Here is a 17,720-nt window from a genome sequence, read left to right on the forward strand (position 1 = left end):
ATCAGCAGGACTACAGCCCGGGTTCTCCAGCCAGGGGACCTTGGGTGTCTCCAGCCCATCTGACACCACCTTCCCTGTGAGCAACACATTCCAGCCCCTGACACTGAGGAGGGCAGCAGTCCAACCTCCGCACTGCTCGGAAGCAGGCCTGGACCCTCAAGGTCCTGGCACGCCCAGACTCTCAGACAAAAGGGCGTGGAAGTCAGCAGGCCGCCTCAACTTCAGCTCTATCCTAGGGACACAACGAGACGTGGTGGGAGGATGAGTAAGATTAGGAATCCATAGTGGACACGGATGAATATCAGTACTATTGCAGTAAGGTCACCATTTTGTTTTGAGTGCTTGCCAATAAATTTCACAATTTCATAGAGCCTCCATCCTGTCTTTTCATGTCACCAAGCTTGGGGTACCACCGCGCTCACCCAGCAACTCATCCCTGTGAAGTGTGAGAATGGCAGTGCTATGTCCTTCCAACCCTCTTACCAGCCCCTACTAAGAAAGGGCACTCTCTCAGCTGTGATATGGATATGAACCCAGGAGGGAGGAAACAGGAAACGTTGCCTACGTACTAGCCTTCCAACCACATTAGACAAGGGGTGCTCCCATATGAAGGGTAGAGAAAGCCTGCAAGTAACCCCGCCCGACCCCTCTCCCTAAAATGACAATAACATGGCATCATGCCAGCACCGGCTGAAAATTCTGTGGGGGCTCAGTGTCTGGAGAGAATACTCACTAATGACATACTAATATATCGCAATGAACTTTCTGTGGTCCCGCAGCCTGTTTCAGGCCACTCCATCGGTGAGGTGCCGGAAGATCGGAACTCGGAAACTCGACGGCGTGAATCCCGCCCTCCGAACTTTGAGCACATGCCACCATTTCCACAGACGGAGATTGTGGGCTCAAAATCTCCCCCACTGCTACTGAACTTCAATGAGCCTTCAATGCTAAATTTAGATCTTTTAGTATAACTTTACTTGTGACATAAAGAAAAGGATAAAATGAGAACTGAAAACTGAATCGACAAATATTGCTGTGCTTCTGGGTGTTAACACTTATTTCTACTAGAAAAAAAACTGCATTGTATTTAGCTGTCTATTTAACCCAGAGAATAGGTTCTTTCCCAATGATAGTATAGCCCAAAATGCAGAACCAAACTCAACATAACAAACTGAACTACTGTGGGATTGCACACTGGGAGTCAGTAGGTTAGAGAGCAGAGGACTGCTCTGACGAAGGGTCATCTAGACTCGAAACATTGGCTTTATTCTCTCCCCACAGATGCTGTTAGCCCTGCTGAGATTTTCCAGCATTTTCTGATTTTATTTCAGATTCCAGCATTCACAGTAATTTGCTTTTATATTATATAATAGAGCAGAGGATAATTGGAGATGATGCACATACTTAATCCATGTACAAACATAATCATTTTAAAGTCATTAATTCTGCCCTTATGATTTGTTTATATAATACATACATTGAAAGCTCATATTATTTAGATAGCTTGAGAAGCAGAGAAATAGAACTGGTTGGAGTGTAGTCAGCCCTTCTGCAATATGGGCTGAGGAGCTTGGAAATGCAGAATTGAGGAGCTACAGGGTATAACGACAGTATGAAAAGCTACATATATAGTTTCCATTATAAATGCGGACACAGATTCTTAGAATAGAAAGAATAGATTGAAGAAAATATGTAAAATGTTTAACATATTAACAAATACCAGAAATACTTAATTTGCAACTTAAGGGGAACAATAATTGTTCAGTTCTCTATGAAGCAGATATATTTTGCTCATTTTTGCAACATTATACTGAAACAGTATCAGTCATAAGTGATGTAAATTTTTCAGATTCTCTCTCTAGGCTGGGTGTTGATAAACATTGCTTAAAAAGATCCACAGGAACAATTTTACAGAAACAAATCGCTCCTTAATTTACAAATCAGTTCTAATTTAATATTAACAATTGCGTTATGTGCCATCAAGATTCAAGTTTTACACTTTCAATAACTGAGCAACACTTACCAACCACTCTAGTGTTATAGTAGTCCGGCAGCATCCGTTCACAGAGTGCAACTAGCAACCAGAAAGCTTCTTCCTCTTTTGCATATAATAACAGTACTGATGTGACAATGTTCATTGCCTGTATTTGTAGATAGATACATAATTCAGCAACGAGTTGTACAATCTATCCTGTATTAAAATCTAATCAAGATACTTTGTTATATTAATGGTGAAAATAAACACAAAAAATACTCAACACTGCATTTCTGAGCGCTTTAAAATTAATTTAACAAAATGAGTTACCAATGAATATCATAACAGCAGAGAAGGAAGCCATCATTCAGGCTCTAATAAAACAGCTATCCCCATAGTTCTGACTTGTCCTTTACTTTCAAATTTACCCACTTTACTTCTTAAGGATTCTGCTCCCATCAGTGTTTCTTATTGGGCTTTAAATAATCTACAAACCTTTGCATAAAGAAAAATCTCCTAACCTCTCTCTCCTATATTTAAGAATGTTAAATAGTTTTCCCATTCTGCCTTACTGAAATTTTCATAATTCAGTGCCTTTATCAAATGTCCTTTCAAAAGTTCTTTATTCCAAGAAAAGAGTCCCAGTTTCTCTAGTTGTTTCTCAACCTGTAATCCTCCCATCCCTTGTATTATTCAGTGAGTCTCTTCAACATCAGCTCTGACCTTGACACCCTGTCTACAATAAGGTGGCTTCACCAATAATTTGCAAAGGTTTAACATTACTAATATGCTTTGTGTCATCCACACCTATGTATAAAACTTAGGATTCCTTACTTTTTTTTGTCAGCAGATTTACTAGCCAGTTGTTCTTTCAAGATTCTAAGTGCCCAATGGGTCGGAAAAGGGGAGGTTTTCCTGCCCATTGTTTGGACAAGTTTAGTGAAATGAATTTACGGCACTCTGTGCAGCTTAGAGGCCATCAGGAGATTCACGCCGGTAGGGGGTGGACGGGGCCTACCCGCTCAAGAGGCCGACTGCTGAGGGACTACTGTGTATGTGCCAATCTCCCAGTATATTGGGGACGATAGGTGATACCCGCTGGTGTGGACCTTCACCAGTGGGCTCGGAAACATAAGTGAGCCCAAACGATTGCATCCCGGGTTTACTAAACAGATGGAAATGAGTATTGTAATCAGTCTCGCACCCTTTCCCAATGCGAGGCTGATTGCATCATAAAAAATGGCCTGGGAAGATTACAACCGGCCAGATGCAGGTCATGATTCCTTTTTTTGGCCTCACTCTTAATTTTGCCACCCCGCTATGCTACCTCGACCAGCGTTGTGGGGTGGGAAAAATCGCACCCCTGATCTTTACTCCAGCCCAAAATTTTCTATATCAGGTTTAACTTTTTTGTATTATTAGCCATAGATTTGTCAGATGCTTCCTTAGGTCCCATTGAAAATAAGAAGCCAGGGAGAAAGTAAATGTTAAGGTAAGTCAATGAGACGTGGGAGTTCAGACATGGACAGTGTCGCCCCATGCAGGGATTGGTCTGGGTCTTTAAAATGGTTACGCTGAAATTAGGTGCTTTTATTTCTTCTAACTCTTTTAGAGTAACTATTAGCATATCACAGGCACAACCACCCGAAGTTAGCAATTTAAATTGTTTTGTCGGAAGGTTCCCAGCATAGCACAATTGTCCAGAAGAAGTTAGCACTTCTGCAGAATTGCCAGGTAAACCCTTACCTGGGAACTTCGCAGACGAAGTCCACAGTGCATCTCTGGGGTACCCCACAAATCTGACACTGGGGAGTCAGGAAGTTGCAGGCCATTAATCTCCACATACTGCCTTGATTCAATACCATTTAATTCCTTTGCATTACATAAATCTCAGTTTTGAAATTTTCAACTGATCCAAATTCAAAAGCTTTTTGGTCAATAGCGCAGGGTGGAAGACAAACAAAAATTCCAGATTCCCTCTGCCCTTTTTCCGATTAGCTTCCTGACATTACCCCTGAACACACAAACTCGATGCTTTCTAGTTTTGGACTCCCAACGATGGGAAGTTGTTTCTTGTTTACCATATCAAATAATTTAATCATCTTCAACATCTGAATTAGATTGATCCATCTTCTAGACCAAAATGAACACAAGCCTAATCCATGAAATATATCACAATTTTAATTTTAAGATGAGGTGAATTTAGTCCAGGAGAACATATCTTTTAATATTATGAGCCATTTGATTACAATAATGCATTCCAAGTAAAGAAAATATCTTTTCCTTTTTAATATTATGGCATACCTTTACTGTTTGTACTTCAAGCATACAAACTAATACCACTAGCATGCACAAGCACTTCACTGAGGCAATGTATTTGACAACAACTCCCTGCCTCCAATTAATTAACTGTAACTAAGTACTTATTTAGCAATTGCCACTGAAGCTCACTGAGACATTTTTGTACAAAACGTTGCCTTAATAACTGGAAATCGACCTCACGGAGATTAATCCCAGCAGTTCTGGAAGGACTTCAGATAAAATCTGAACAAATTAGACAACATTTTGGACAGCGAGTTCCCAAAATGATGACATGCCCTTGAACTATTAAGGGAATATTTATTTTGTCCCAATTCATCCAACAAGCTATTATTTTCTCTAAGCTTATTATACCTCATGACAAAAAGTGTTTAAGCACCAGGATTCTATATAAATTGAACACCATCACTGTTTTTCAAGTTCAAGTACATCACTACTGCACTGCAATATATTTACCTGGCAATATCCTATGTTAGGATTTCGGAAAGCATACGCAGTGAGTACCCTACGCAGAGCACCAATTCCCATCTCATTCTGAAATGCTGGATGCTCTGGAAGTGAGCGGTGTAAATCCCGCTCTATTTCTTCCGTGGCCAGGTTATACTTTCCAATGGATTTCTCCACCAAATCAGAATAATATCCAGGGTGGGTGGCCATTTCATTAATGGCACCTGAAGGCAAAAGAATAATTTTAAATTTCACAAAATGAGCAACATTCTGTATTATCTCATAATATTTCTAACCTCAATGCTAGGCTCCAATACAATCTCAATGCTAGGCTCCAATACCTCCACTTAATCTGGCCATTAAACAATAAGAATAAACTAAAGTTTATTTATTAGTCACAAGTAAGGCTTACATTAACACTGCAATGAAGTTATTGTGAAATTCCCCTAGTTGCCACACTCCGGCGCCTGTTCGGGTCAATGCACCTAACCAGCATGTCTTTCAGAATGTGGGAGGAAACCCATGCAGACATGGGGTGAACATGCAAACTCCACACAGACAGTGACCCAAGCTGGGAATCGAACCCGGGTCCCTGGCGCTGCGAAGCAGCAGTGCTAACCACTGTGCTACCCTGCCGCCCTATGGAGGAGGAGGATTGAAAAAGGAAAGACAAGAGCACTCAAGACTCTGCACATTTCCAGTTTGAGATACAATGCCCAAATGCTGTCAATTATTTCTTTTTTCAAACATGGCTAAAGTCAATTTTGTCATTGCCATAACCTAAACCACCATCTCTTGATTACTCTCCTTTAAAGTGAAACGGGGCAATGTCTCGCCAAGAATTTCTTCACAATCATCAATTCCACCAAGGTGATGTTGTTAGCCTGTTTCTCTTGGAACTGGCATGACGTGCTATTACACTGGGCTTTATATAGCATCTCATCCACTGAGATAAACCAGATTTGAATCATATCAGACTACTATATGACTTAAATTCAGTCCACTGAATCAAACTCACATTAGATCCATGTAATAACTTTAAAGTAAGACTTTAATCCTAAATGTCTGTGATTTTGAATTCTGTCCTGCCTATGTAATACATGATATTTTTATGAGCATTTCAATGTATTACAGAATTTTAGGCATACTTAGAATATCTAAGTGTTGGAATAAAAAGATAGCAATAAAATAAACACCAACTAAACACCAACTACGACAGTGACAATGCAGACTTTTCTATTTAATGAAAAACTAGTTTGATAAGTAATCTTAATGCTATTTTTTTAAAAAATCATCACAAGTTTAATGCAGATCTAGTCTTCTGCCTTTGCGCACCTGAAAACAGTAGCCAAAGCTCCCCCCTCATGCTTTCAGGAATGCCTTTCAGCACAAGCTCCTGGGTCTTCTCTGTGCGATACATGCATACTCCACGGCCATATTCTGCAAAGTGGATTTGCCAGGACTGTTCCTTCATTAGTTCTTTTGCCTAATTGTCAAATACAATGTAATATATCAATAATGTACCAAATTCTGGATTCTATGATTGAACATGGAATCCCTACAGTGCAGAAGGAGGCTATTCGGCACGTCAAGTCTGCACCAACCACAATCCCACCAGGCCCTATTCCCAGAACCCCACATATTCACCTGCTAATCCCCCGACACTAAGGTCAATTTAGCATGGCCAATCAGCCTAACTCACACACCTTTGGACTGTGGGAGGGAACCGGAGCACCCGGAGGAAACCGGGAGAATGACACGCAGACACAGGGAGAATGTGCAAATTCAACACAGACAGTGACCCGAGGCTGGAATTGAACCTGGATCCCTGGCGCTGAGAGGCAGCAGTGTGAACCATTGTGCCACCGTGCCACCCATATATGCTTTTGAACTTTCTGAAGTGTGGATTTTCATTTATGAATTACATCAATATCAAAAAGAGACAACTAACACTCCATTATCAGAGCTGTATTTTAAAATAATTGAAAGAAATATTGCCGTAAAGCATAAAATTAGTTGTACAACAGGGTCACCTTTAAAATTCCTTTTCATCAGTCATATCCCTCCCCCAGCATTTTCTTTAAAGGCATCTTGCTGTGAATAACCATGCACATGCTTCACTAGCTAAAATGATCAGTGATAACTCTGCAGTCCTATTTCTAAGTTTAAATTTCAATCTTGTAGAAGGCAGCAGTTTTCCAGTGTAGTGCTGTTCCAGTAGGTTGTTGATAATGTGGTAAGATGCAAGGCTCTACCACAATTCACACAAAGAACCCTCGAGTTAGATGCACTGTTATAATTGAGACACAGAATATAGTTGAGGCATGCCTCTCACAGCTAGGTTTTGAGGGGTGAAGGGGCGTCGGCACTTGAGTTGGGATTGTGTAGGGGTATCCGAAATGAAATTAGGGGAAAAAGTTATGTTCTCTCTCTACAGTTAACATGTTTTTCAACCAGGTTTTTGCTTGTGTAATTACTGGTGTACAATGGTCTATTTCTTCACTCATTATTGTGCACCAGATCAAATCATATCAATCAAAAAAGATTTTGGTGAATTATATTGGCAAAGTATGTATCAAATTAAAACTACAACAATATAAATGTTTATGTTAATAAAGGCTAATTAATTACATGAACACAAAATAAGGAATCTGTACCACTTTAGGATTGAACTCTTCAGGTGATCTGCGACGGTACATAGTCATGAGAGTTTGTGTGGCTATTGGAACACTATTTCCATTTAGATTGAACTGTCGCTCTCCATCTGTGTCAGAGGTAGAACTGAGACTTCTCTGTGGACTACCTGAAATCATACTGCTTTGTCTGGAAAATACCTAGAAGACAAATAGTTGGGAAACTATTGAATGATAAATCATGAAGCTTGGGTAAGCCTTTAATGCTATAAACATATCCAATAATCAATGAACATATCCAATAACATGTTATGTTAAGACAAACTTTTTTGAAGAAACAGTGAACTTGAGTGTTCCAATATCGTTTTGTAAACAAGAACTCCTGGAAGATATGGCAAAACCTGGAGATGTCTAGAGAGGAAAATTTCTCTTCGCTTTCTCATATGCTTAAATAAAGCATCAGCCTCAAATTATCATGATCAGAATTATTTTCCTCTATCAGGTAATTCTTTGCACAATCAAAATATTTATCTAATCAGTTTAAATTACCAATATAACTACTGTATTATTCAGAATTTCAAAAGGCATTGGCAGAATGCAGCAGTATGCTGTTTACCTATAATTAATAACATTCAGTTAAACTAGTGAGTGGTCCCTTCATCTTATCCGACAACATAGCCTATGGCCAAATTCAATGGAGCAGCATTTATCCTGAATTTTCCCTTTTCTTGCACTTAGAGATACTTACAGGCCAGAATTTCACATCGAGAATAATGATGAGATGAACAGCATCACCAATACTATGGAGCAAATTGGACAGCAACTTCCAGAATACACAAAAGCACTGCTAAAGCATGGAGGTCTGGAGCAAGGGCTCTGAATTACCTCACTCCTCCAGAGACTGCACTATAACAGTACTTTGCGAAGTGGTAAAATCATGTCCCATACTTTTGTACAAAGAAATAAATTACTTTAAAACACAATGAAAAGTTTGTGGAATTGTGAATAGTTCCAAAATTTATTCAAAATATTCTTGATTTGAAATTATTCCATATTCTCACTATACTTCAGCCAACAAGAAATTCAAATGATTCAGAATTTAGTATTATAATGAACTCTACTAGTTTTTTAAAACCTGGTTTTCAGATGTTTCTGTTCCACATACCTCATCATCAGAATTAAGACTTCCTACAATTTCTTTCTCAAAACAAATTTTTGAGGTTGTTTGCTGTAGAAAGTCAGAAATTCTTTGCACCAGGAAATCTCGGTCCTTAAGATTGGCAAAAAAGAAAGTCATCCTGTTCTTGGTACTGATAGATAATGGGCTTGGAAGCACACTTGAACTGTCTGCTTTCTCCACTATTGTTACCTAAGAAAAAAATAGATACATATCTTTCAAGGTGCAGTTTGATTTTCACTTATCGACAAGTTTAACCCTTAATCATTAATGAAAAACTAAAAAATGTCCACCATGATACCACATAACAGATGAAGCATGTTGCTCCTCAATGAGTATGATCATAATAATCCTGCTGCTCCCACTTATGGCTCCTGTAGACTCACTTTTTGTTTCTCTACTTGTCTCATTACCATCTCCTTTTACCTTACACCATCAATCCTTTCACCATTTCCCCTCTCCTGCCTTCCACCCTAACAGGGCTCCCTTTCCTAAACTTCCATACTTGCTCAAAACCAGTCACGTATCTAACTTTAAATAAAAGCAAAATATTGTGGATGTTGGAATCTGAAACAAATACACGGAATGCTGGAAAACTTCTGCAGGTCTGGCAGCACCTGTAAGGTGAGAAAACTAAGTTAATGTTTTGAGTCTGACTCTTTGTCAGAACTAAAAGAGAGGGAAAATGTGTTGGATATTATACTGTATGAGGAGTGGAACAACTAGAACAGCGCTTAGTGAGAGGTGGGAGAGATCACAACAAAGATGTAGCAATCCTAAGAACAAGGGACAGATGGCCTGGAGGGGGAGAGGAGGATAAGGCAGGGTTTTTGAGTGGAGACAAAAAATGTACGGGATATTAAAAAAAAGGAATAAGATGGAAGAGAAAGGTCACAGTCTAAAGTTGTTGAATTCAAAATTGAGTCCAGAGGGCTGTAACATGCCCAATTGGAAGATGAGATGCTACTCCTTTAACTTATGTCGGGCTTCACTGGAGCACTGCAGCAGGCCAAGGATGAATATGTGGGCATGAGATATGGTACTGAGTTTAAATGGCAAGCAACAGGAAGGTTGAAGTCAAGCTTGCAGGCTGAACGAAAGTGTTTGGGAAAGCAGTCACCCAATCTGCGTTTAGTCTCCCCAATGTCTAACCAACATCTGTAATCTTTTTCAGTTCTGATGGAAAGTCATTGATGTAAAACATTAATTGTTTCTCACAGATGCTGCCAGACCTGCTGAGTATTTCCAGCAATTTTAGCTTTTATTGCAGATTTCCTGTATTCTCAGTATTTTGCTTTTGTTTTACTGTGTTAGTGCTTGGTTTATGTCAGGAGGACAATGCATACCATTGCCGCTTGCAGTTATTCCGTGCATGATGTGATATTTCCAGATGTTCTACTTATATTGACACACCAAGAGCATACAATGTCAACTATGGGTGTGTCCACCCTGTGTATTCTTTTCTAATTTGGTTAATACACCTTCACTGAGAAAATTCCATATTTAAGACTACTGGTGTCTTGCAGAATTATTTTAGGACAGGTGGTCTTGTTTATAAATTACGCTTCAAGCAGGGTTCATAGCATTCACTGTTGACATTCAAAGATTAAGCAAACAGTAATAAAAAATATGGCAATAATTATGCATACACTTGGCAGCAATTACACCTAAAACTTGAGGATTTGTTGCAGAATCAAACATTAAAAACATTGAACTCAAAACTGTAAAGTTAATCAGACCTCAGTGAATTGAGTACCTTTCTCAAATCCAACTTTTATACCCCTTTTCATAATTAATGAGAGACAGTTTGCATATTCCATAATTAATCCCTTTCTCACATTATTGCGAATGCAATTCCCCAACTTTGTTATAGTTTCATCTTGATTAACAGTCAATCAAATTTTCAGAAGGAAGAGGGTTACACAGAAATGTAAAAAAAATTAACACGGTCTTCTAGGGAGGGCTTTCACTTGTCCACATAAATATTAGGCCTCAGGAATCAACTGAAATTAAAACTTCTTGAATTGATAGTCAAAACAGGTCTTTGTTCATTATGCCCTGCTAGGACATTTTAAAGTTATAATGATGGTGTAACCAAATAGCTCCTATTTCTCTTTAAAGCTGAAAGACATTTAGGAATAGAAGAAGCCATTCTGCTCCTCTCTCTCAAGGCTTGAGTAAACAAAGGAAGTTTGTTTGTGCATTGCTGAATCTGTTGTCAACTACAAGTTCTCTGACTGCCTTTGTCTGGTATTTCTTTTAACGTTTACTGTCTACATTTTTAAAAAATTGCTAAAACAATTTGATACAAAATAAAGCAATTAATGTCTTATGATTAAATTTCCATCCCAACAGAAACTCACTTAATAGGGAAAAGCTAAGAATTATATATAGCAGCACCATCTGATTAACCTTTTTGTTACAAAACAAAATAACATGAATGTATACACTCATTGTTCAATGTGAAAAAAAATATAGCCCACTGGCACTTGGCTTGATTTTCTACCCAGTACTGCAATTTTGCATACAAGTCTCAGAAGCAGTGGAAGTGTCAGATTTAAAGTGTAGCAAGCCATAACAAATCACTTTCTCAATTTATAAATCCATAAATGCTTCTACCAAGGGCAAGTGTGGTCCAGAAATCCTTTAAGTTTTCAAACAGAAAACCAGTTTAAGTAGTCTTAGTTGACACATACCTCTCTTAGAGGAATAATAAGACTGCACAGGTTTTCCTCCTTACTGGTGAAGCAGATGTAATTAGTAGATACGAACATCTGACCCATGACGTGCACTTTACTGAATGGTGTCCAAAGGGTGCAGTCAGTATGCCCATCTAGACGCTCATCTTTCGGTAGTCGGAATAAAGCCCTGTATCGCTCACTTTTTGCTCTAGCGTCAAGGTCCCTTTAGTTTCAGAAAAATAATAAGTTTCATTAGAGGGTCCTGACCTTAAAAATGCACTTAATGAAATGAATTCCAATAAAACCAGTTAAACATCTTCACTGACTTAAGAACATAAGAAATAGGAGCAGGAGTAGGCCATCTAGCCCCTCGAGCCTGCCCCGCCATTCAATAAGATCATGGCTGATTTGAAGTGGATCAGTTCCACTTACCCGCCTGATCCCCATAACCCCTAATTCCCTTACCGATCTATCCGTGATTTAAACATATTCAACGAGGTAGCCTCCACCACTTCAGTGGGCAGAGAATTCCAGAGATTCACCACCCTCTGAGAGAAGAAGTTCCTCCTCATCTCTGTCCTAAACTGACCCCCCTTTATTTTGAGGCTGTGCCCTCTAGTTCTAGCTTCCTTTCTAAGTGGAAGGAATCTCTCCACCTCTACCCTATCCAGTCCCTTCATTATCTTATAGGTCTCTATAAGATCCCCCCTCAGCCTTCTAAATTCCAACGAGTACAAACCCAATCTGCTCAGTCTCTCCTCATAATCAACACCCCTCATCTCTGGTATCAACCTGGTGAACCTTCTCTGCACTCCCTCCAAGACCAATATATCCTTCCGCAAATAAGGGGACCAATACTGCACACAGTATTCCAGCTGCGGCCTCACCAATGCCCTGTACAGATGCAGCAAGACATCTCTGCTTTTATATTCTATCCCCCTTGCGATATAGGCCAACATCCCATTTGCCTTATTGATCACCTGTTGCACCTGCAGACTGGGTTTTTACGTCTCATGCACAAGGACCCCCAGGTCCCTTTGCACAGTAGCATGTTGTAATTTTTTTCCATTTAGATAATAATCCAATTTGCTATTATTTCCTCCAAAGTGAATAACCTCACATTTGTCAACGTTATACTCCATCTGCCAGATCCTCGCCCACTCACTCAGCCTGTCCAAATCTCTCTGCAGACCTTCTACGCCCTCCACACGATTCAGTTTTCCACTTATCTTTGTGTCGTTTGCAAACTTTGTTACCCTACACTCAGTCCCCTCCTCCAGATCGTCTATATAAATGGTAAATAGTTGAGGCCCCAGTACCGATCCCTGCGGCACGCCACTAGTTACCATCTGCCAACCAGAAAAGTACCCATTTATTCCGACTCTCTGCTTCCTGTCGGATAGCCAATCCCCAATCCACACTAACACCCTACCCCCAACTCCGTGTGACCCAATCTTCTTCAGCAACCTTTTGTGAGGCACCTTATCAAACGCCTTTTGGAAATCCAAAAACACTGCATCCACCGGTTCCCCTCCGTCAACCGCACTAGTCACATCTTCATAAAAATCCAACAAGTTCGTCAAGCACAACTTTCCCCTCATGAATCCATGCTGCGTCTGCTTAATTAAACCATTCTTATCCAGATGGCCTGCTATTTCTTCTTTAATGATGGATTCCAGCATTTTCCCAACTACAGACGTTAGGCTAACCGGCCTGTAGTTACCCGCCTTTTGTCTATTTCCTTTTTTAAACAGCGGCGTAACATTAGCCGTTTTCCAATTCGCCGACACTACCCCAGAATCCAACGAATTTTGATAAATAACCACTTCAGGCAGAATTCTATAAATGTGAGAGCTCAATGAAATCTTTTTAATATAAACTGCCAAATTACTAACCGTTTTAATACAGAAACCTTTTGAGGAGACTTCTTCTTTAGTTTTGGAAGTGATCGGTCTTCTTCAAAGCCTTCATTGTCAAGAAGCTGTCTCATGGCAATATTGGCTAGTTGTTCCATTAGTTTAAAGGTTTCGCCAATATTGAGGAAAACAGAAAAAATATGTTCACTGCACCGTGTGCTCACTTTGATCATTTCAGGAAAGAGCAATGTAGTATTCTTCTCTAGCTGGGTGATATCTGCCCATCGGATCACTAGCTTAGCTGGAAAAAGGGGAAACTTGAAATTGCTTTTTCTATCAATGCATTCAACAGAACATCAAACAAATTATATTTCCTAATTATCTTCACAGAGATTAAAAGACAGTTCAGCAAAAACATTCAAACACTTGATTTTGTACATATTTGCAAATTAATTGACAGGTTTCCACAGAAGCCTGCAAATGGAAATGTTATTTTCTTAAAATAAACTGTTTTCTTAACAATGATCCTGTTGCTATATTTTCAATAGGACTCTGCTCATCCTGTGTTTTCTGTAGTCAGTTATTCTTTTACTTAGAAGGCAGTCATACGTATCTAATTGAACATATAGGTTTAAAGTTTTTCCTGGATAACTTTTGCTATCAATTCTGTTCTAAAAATAAATAACTATTATAACTTTAATTTAATGACCTCTTGTTCATTTTTATTTGGTTGAATTAAGAGACACAGGAATGAGCATGGAGAGAATAAATTGAGGGAACTATCTGAGCAGTCACTATGGTGCTGTCGCAATAATGGGATAATGACTCTCGAGTATAAAGTCTTGTCATTTTAACTGTTAATTCAGATCACAAACTGTTTAGCTTCTAACTTGTGTCAGTTACCTTTGAAGTTCATCAGAATGCTTATACAAACATAGCAAAGGTGGGGAGGGCATTTGGCAATTAAGATCCCGCACTGTTCAGCCAATAACTTAAATCAGTTTCCTATATAAGGTTAATCAGCATTCAAGACTGGATTGATGGTGGGGGAGGGGGCTGGAGCGACAAAGTAGAGACATCCAAGTAATTTATATATTAAACATTCAGAGTTGCAAAATGATGCAAACCCCAATGATATAAAATGAACTGGCTACTATATTTTCCAAATTGAAAATAAACAGCAAAAGAATACTGTACCTTCTTTTCCCAGCAAAAATGAGTAAAAACAGAGATGGTTGATGCTGAGATACATCCAACCCTGCCGTGGAACCCGACCTTTCCAATAACTGCAAGAGTAGTAGTTAACCAGCTTTTCTTCTTCAGGCATCCCAAATAGCTTACGAAACTTCAAAATAGCTTCCTTAAATTTATCTGTGTCATCATCTTCCTTTATATCATTATTTTTATTGTACTCTGCAATTATACCCTAAAACAAAGAAATATGAACAGTTTGATGAGTAAAACGCATACAAAATTAAATAGCTACAAATTCACAAAAATAAAAAAGTCATTTATCTTTCCATAATGAAAAGTGAATTAAAAAGAGGGGGAATTCTTTTTAATGACTTTATTTTTGTTAATTTGTCCAAAAAATAACTTAATCCCTAAATTGGGATACAGTATAAAGCAACTGTGGTTCTAAAAAACTTGGTACATTCATTCTTACCTGTATTCTGCCTTCATTATTCTGCTATATTATTCAATTATAAATTCTTCATCTGTTTTTATCTTTTAGTTCAGTGTTATTTTGCTTATGGTTACCTGTATTTTACCCTTGACAAATGTAGTGATATCATTTTCATTCTCGAAGATTGAAAGTGTCTGGAGTAGATTGTGCTCCATCCATTCCCAGTGTTCAGTTATGTCTTTTCTTGAGCCACCTAAGAAAGCAATAGCATTCTAAGTATCAAGCAATTAATTTTATAATCTTTCTATAAAAATCAATATACAAATATGTTATCTTAGCCATTCAAGGTTTATCTAAGAACAGCAAATATATAAAACTAACAATATTCTTGCCCTAAAAAGGATTTTTCTAACGGAAATACAAAAACTGCTAAACATCAGCTACAAATACTTCTTAAATAATTTTTAGAAATAGTTTGACACAAGGTTGTTCGTAGAAATAGTCCATTTCAATCATATTTCATTCGAAAAAGCTTTTAGGTCTAACAGTCTAAGTTTGGTGGCTGGGGCCTGCAATCTATGTATACCCAGTGCTGTATTTATACATAACTATTAATATTTGTCTTCCGTTAATCATGTTATAAGTATTTTATTGTAGAATCTACACACTTTTTTAACATGCTAACATTTCTCTCAGTTCTATCTTCCCATTATTTTGGGCTGCACCTCAACAGAACTAGGATCAATGTCCCTGCAGGGAGGTTTACTACTAATGTGGGGAGGGTTTAAACCAGTGGTGGGCAACTTGTGTCCCATCAGGGTTCTCAGTGAAGTCCACAAGACATTTTGAAAACCGTTGCCCACCAGCAGGGTTGCCACATTCCACTAGTCTCCATCCACATAGTTTTTTCCGCTAAAGTGAAAAGCAATGGCACACGAATGAGGTGTGTGCTGATTGCATACAAGACTGTCAGGGCTGAGCGAAGCCTCTGCATCCAATCAAAGTCTAAATATTTATTTTGTTTTTACAATTTGAAGTTGATGGTAGTTCTATTAATATATAGATGAATGATTAAGCAATTTACATAATCCATTATGAAATATTTAGCATGCATAAAATATATTCAATATATCCATGAGGTCATGGTTGGTGAGCATGCCCGATTTCAATCTTGCAGCTTACTGAGGTATGGCAGGGTCACTCATGCGGCCCTTCACCAGCTGGGGTTGCCCATCACTGGCCTCGACACCTTTGTATGGTTTTTACATCGCTATTTATTTTTCACAGGTCAGCAGTCCCCGGAGACAGCTCCATAGCGGCTGTCCCCAAGAGGGCACATTAGAAACACCAGCCCACATGCATTCTTTTTTCAGTGCTCATCCTCTTCAGCAGTGCTCAGCCTTTTGCAAATTGTTAATTGGGCAACCAGCGTGAAATTGCGCTCTGGGCTAGCTGCGGCTTTCGAGCCTGCCGAGTGCACATGTCCATTGGCAAAAAATTTAAGCCCCTGTCTTGGGTGAGCTACAATTTCCTCTTGCTAAGTACTATACAGCAATTTGTTCGGGCCCCACCCCAGCTTTAAACTCTATCCTTGCCACCGATTTCATACTCCTTTCCAGGAACTATTTTAGTCAAGAATTCTGCCCAATTTAATCATCAGCACCTCTCCATCATAAAGCCCACCTATTTTTAACACTGCAAAATCACTTATCTTTGCTCCAGCTTTAGCCCATCTGCAGCTGAAGCTCTCACCCCCATGCCCATATCATCATGTGTTCCACACTTTAATTCCCTCTTCGGCCACACAACCCCACCCCACCACTTGTTGCCTCCCTTGCTTCCTTCAAATTACAAAAGAATATGACTGTAGAAGCATCCTCAGCCTACAGTGGTCGGATAAAAAGGTGGCATCTAATGCTGTGAATAGCAGCCATTTATGTTTACCACCACCAATGCTGTACCCCAGTTCACAAATTTCCCAAAATTTGGCAGAGTGTCAGGTTCAGACTGAAAACAGGTGTATATCGCTCCAGATGCACAGCCAAATTTTCAATCCTGATTATTTGGCACTCAGTGCACAGAGAATCTGGGGGCGTGTTTTGCACCATCATTCTAGCGGGACCAAGGCCCGATAGAGCTGATAAACACCACCCCCCCCAGCCACCACATGAGCATCAGAGCACCCCCCCCTCCCCCCCCCCACCCTACAATCCCCACGCATAAGGGGAACTGTCTCAAAGGGGCTCCCCAGAGGACCCACCTCTGGCACTCTGGAAGTGCCAACTTGGCACTGTTGCCCTGGCACTGCTGCCCCTGATGAAGGGGCAGTGCTCCGAAAGCTTGTGGCAAATAAACCTGTTGGACTTTAACCTGGTGTTGTGAGACTTCTTACACTGCTGCCCCTGCCAGGTTGTCACTATAACTTGAGTAACTTTGAGATAACTTATACTCAATTTTCATAATCAGCATCCAGGTTACAAAATAAATACTGAAGAGCCGGTGTGCAGCTCTTTGAAAGAAATCAAGTTAACTGAAAACTTTGTAGGTTGAGCAGAAAGTCCTAAAATGGAGGAAGATATTCTAAAATGCCCACAACTCAAGTTAATCTGCTAAAAATTGACTAATAAAGCAAGATAACAGACAACATAATTTGAAAATAAATTTTACATTGAGTAATTGTTATTTCCAACATAAAATATATTTTTCCTAAAGAAACAGCTCATAACAAACATTAGAGCGCACCCTATCAAAAGATATCCTGAGATACTCAAAAGAAAACTGCTGTAGCATGTTTTAAAAATTGCTTTTTTACTGCACATCTTGGATGGACTGAATTCAAACTAAGTCCTCAGAGGAGATAGCTTTCCATTAGACATTTAGAACACAGTGTAATACATAAGCACTTTATAAATGATTTATAGATTTAACCCTAGCGTTAGTACTACTAAGGTTTGAAAGTTAAATTATACCAAATATTGTTCCATCTCTGGCTTCAGATCTAGTGA

At 39.2% G+C, this 17,720-nt stretch overlaps 1 protein-coding gene across 1 annotated transcript in view; it reads right to left on the reverse strand.

Annotated features, from left to right (window-relative positions):
- tbc1d9 (TBC1 domain family, member 9 (with GRAM domain)) overlaps positions 1-17,720 on the reverse strand; it is a 53,830-nt gene that overhangs the window by 20,606 nt on the left and 15,504 nt on the right. Inside the window, exons 3-11 of the mRNA XM_078210634.1 lie at positions 14,850-14,968; positions 14,286-14,514; positions 13,128-13,389; positions 11,248-11,455; positions 8,540-8,743; positions 7,399-7,575; positions 6,077-6,227; positions 4,751-4,965; positions 2,024-2,141 (exon numbers count right to left, since the gene is read on the reverse strand). Of these exons, the coding sequence (XP_078066760.1) occupies positions 2,024-2,141; positions 4,751-4,965; positions 6,077-6,227; positions 7,399-7,575; positions 8,540-8,743; positions 11,248-11,455; positions 13,128-13,389; positions 14,286-14,514; positions 14,850-14,968 (1,683 nt within the window). The remainder of the gene's footprint in view (positions 1-2,023; positions 2,142-4,750; positions 4,966-6,076; positions 6,228-7,398; positions 7,576-8,539; positions 8,744-11,247; positions 11,456-13,127; positions 13,390-14,285; positions 14,515-14,849; positions 14,969-17,720) is intronic.

This window comes from Mustelus asterias, chromosome 1, assembly GCF_964213995.1.
Source record: "Mustelus asterias chromosome 1, sMusAst1.hap1.1, whole genome shotgun sequence".
NCBI lineage: Eukaryota > Metazoa > Chordata > Chondrichthyes > Carcharhiniformes > Triakidae > Mustelus > Mustelus asterias.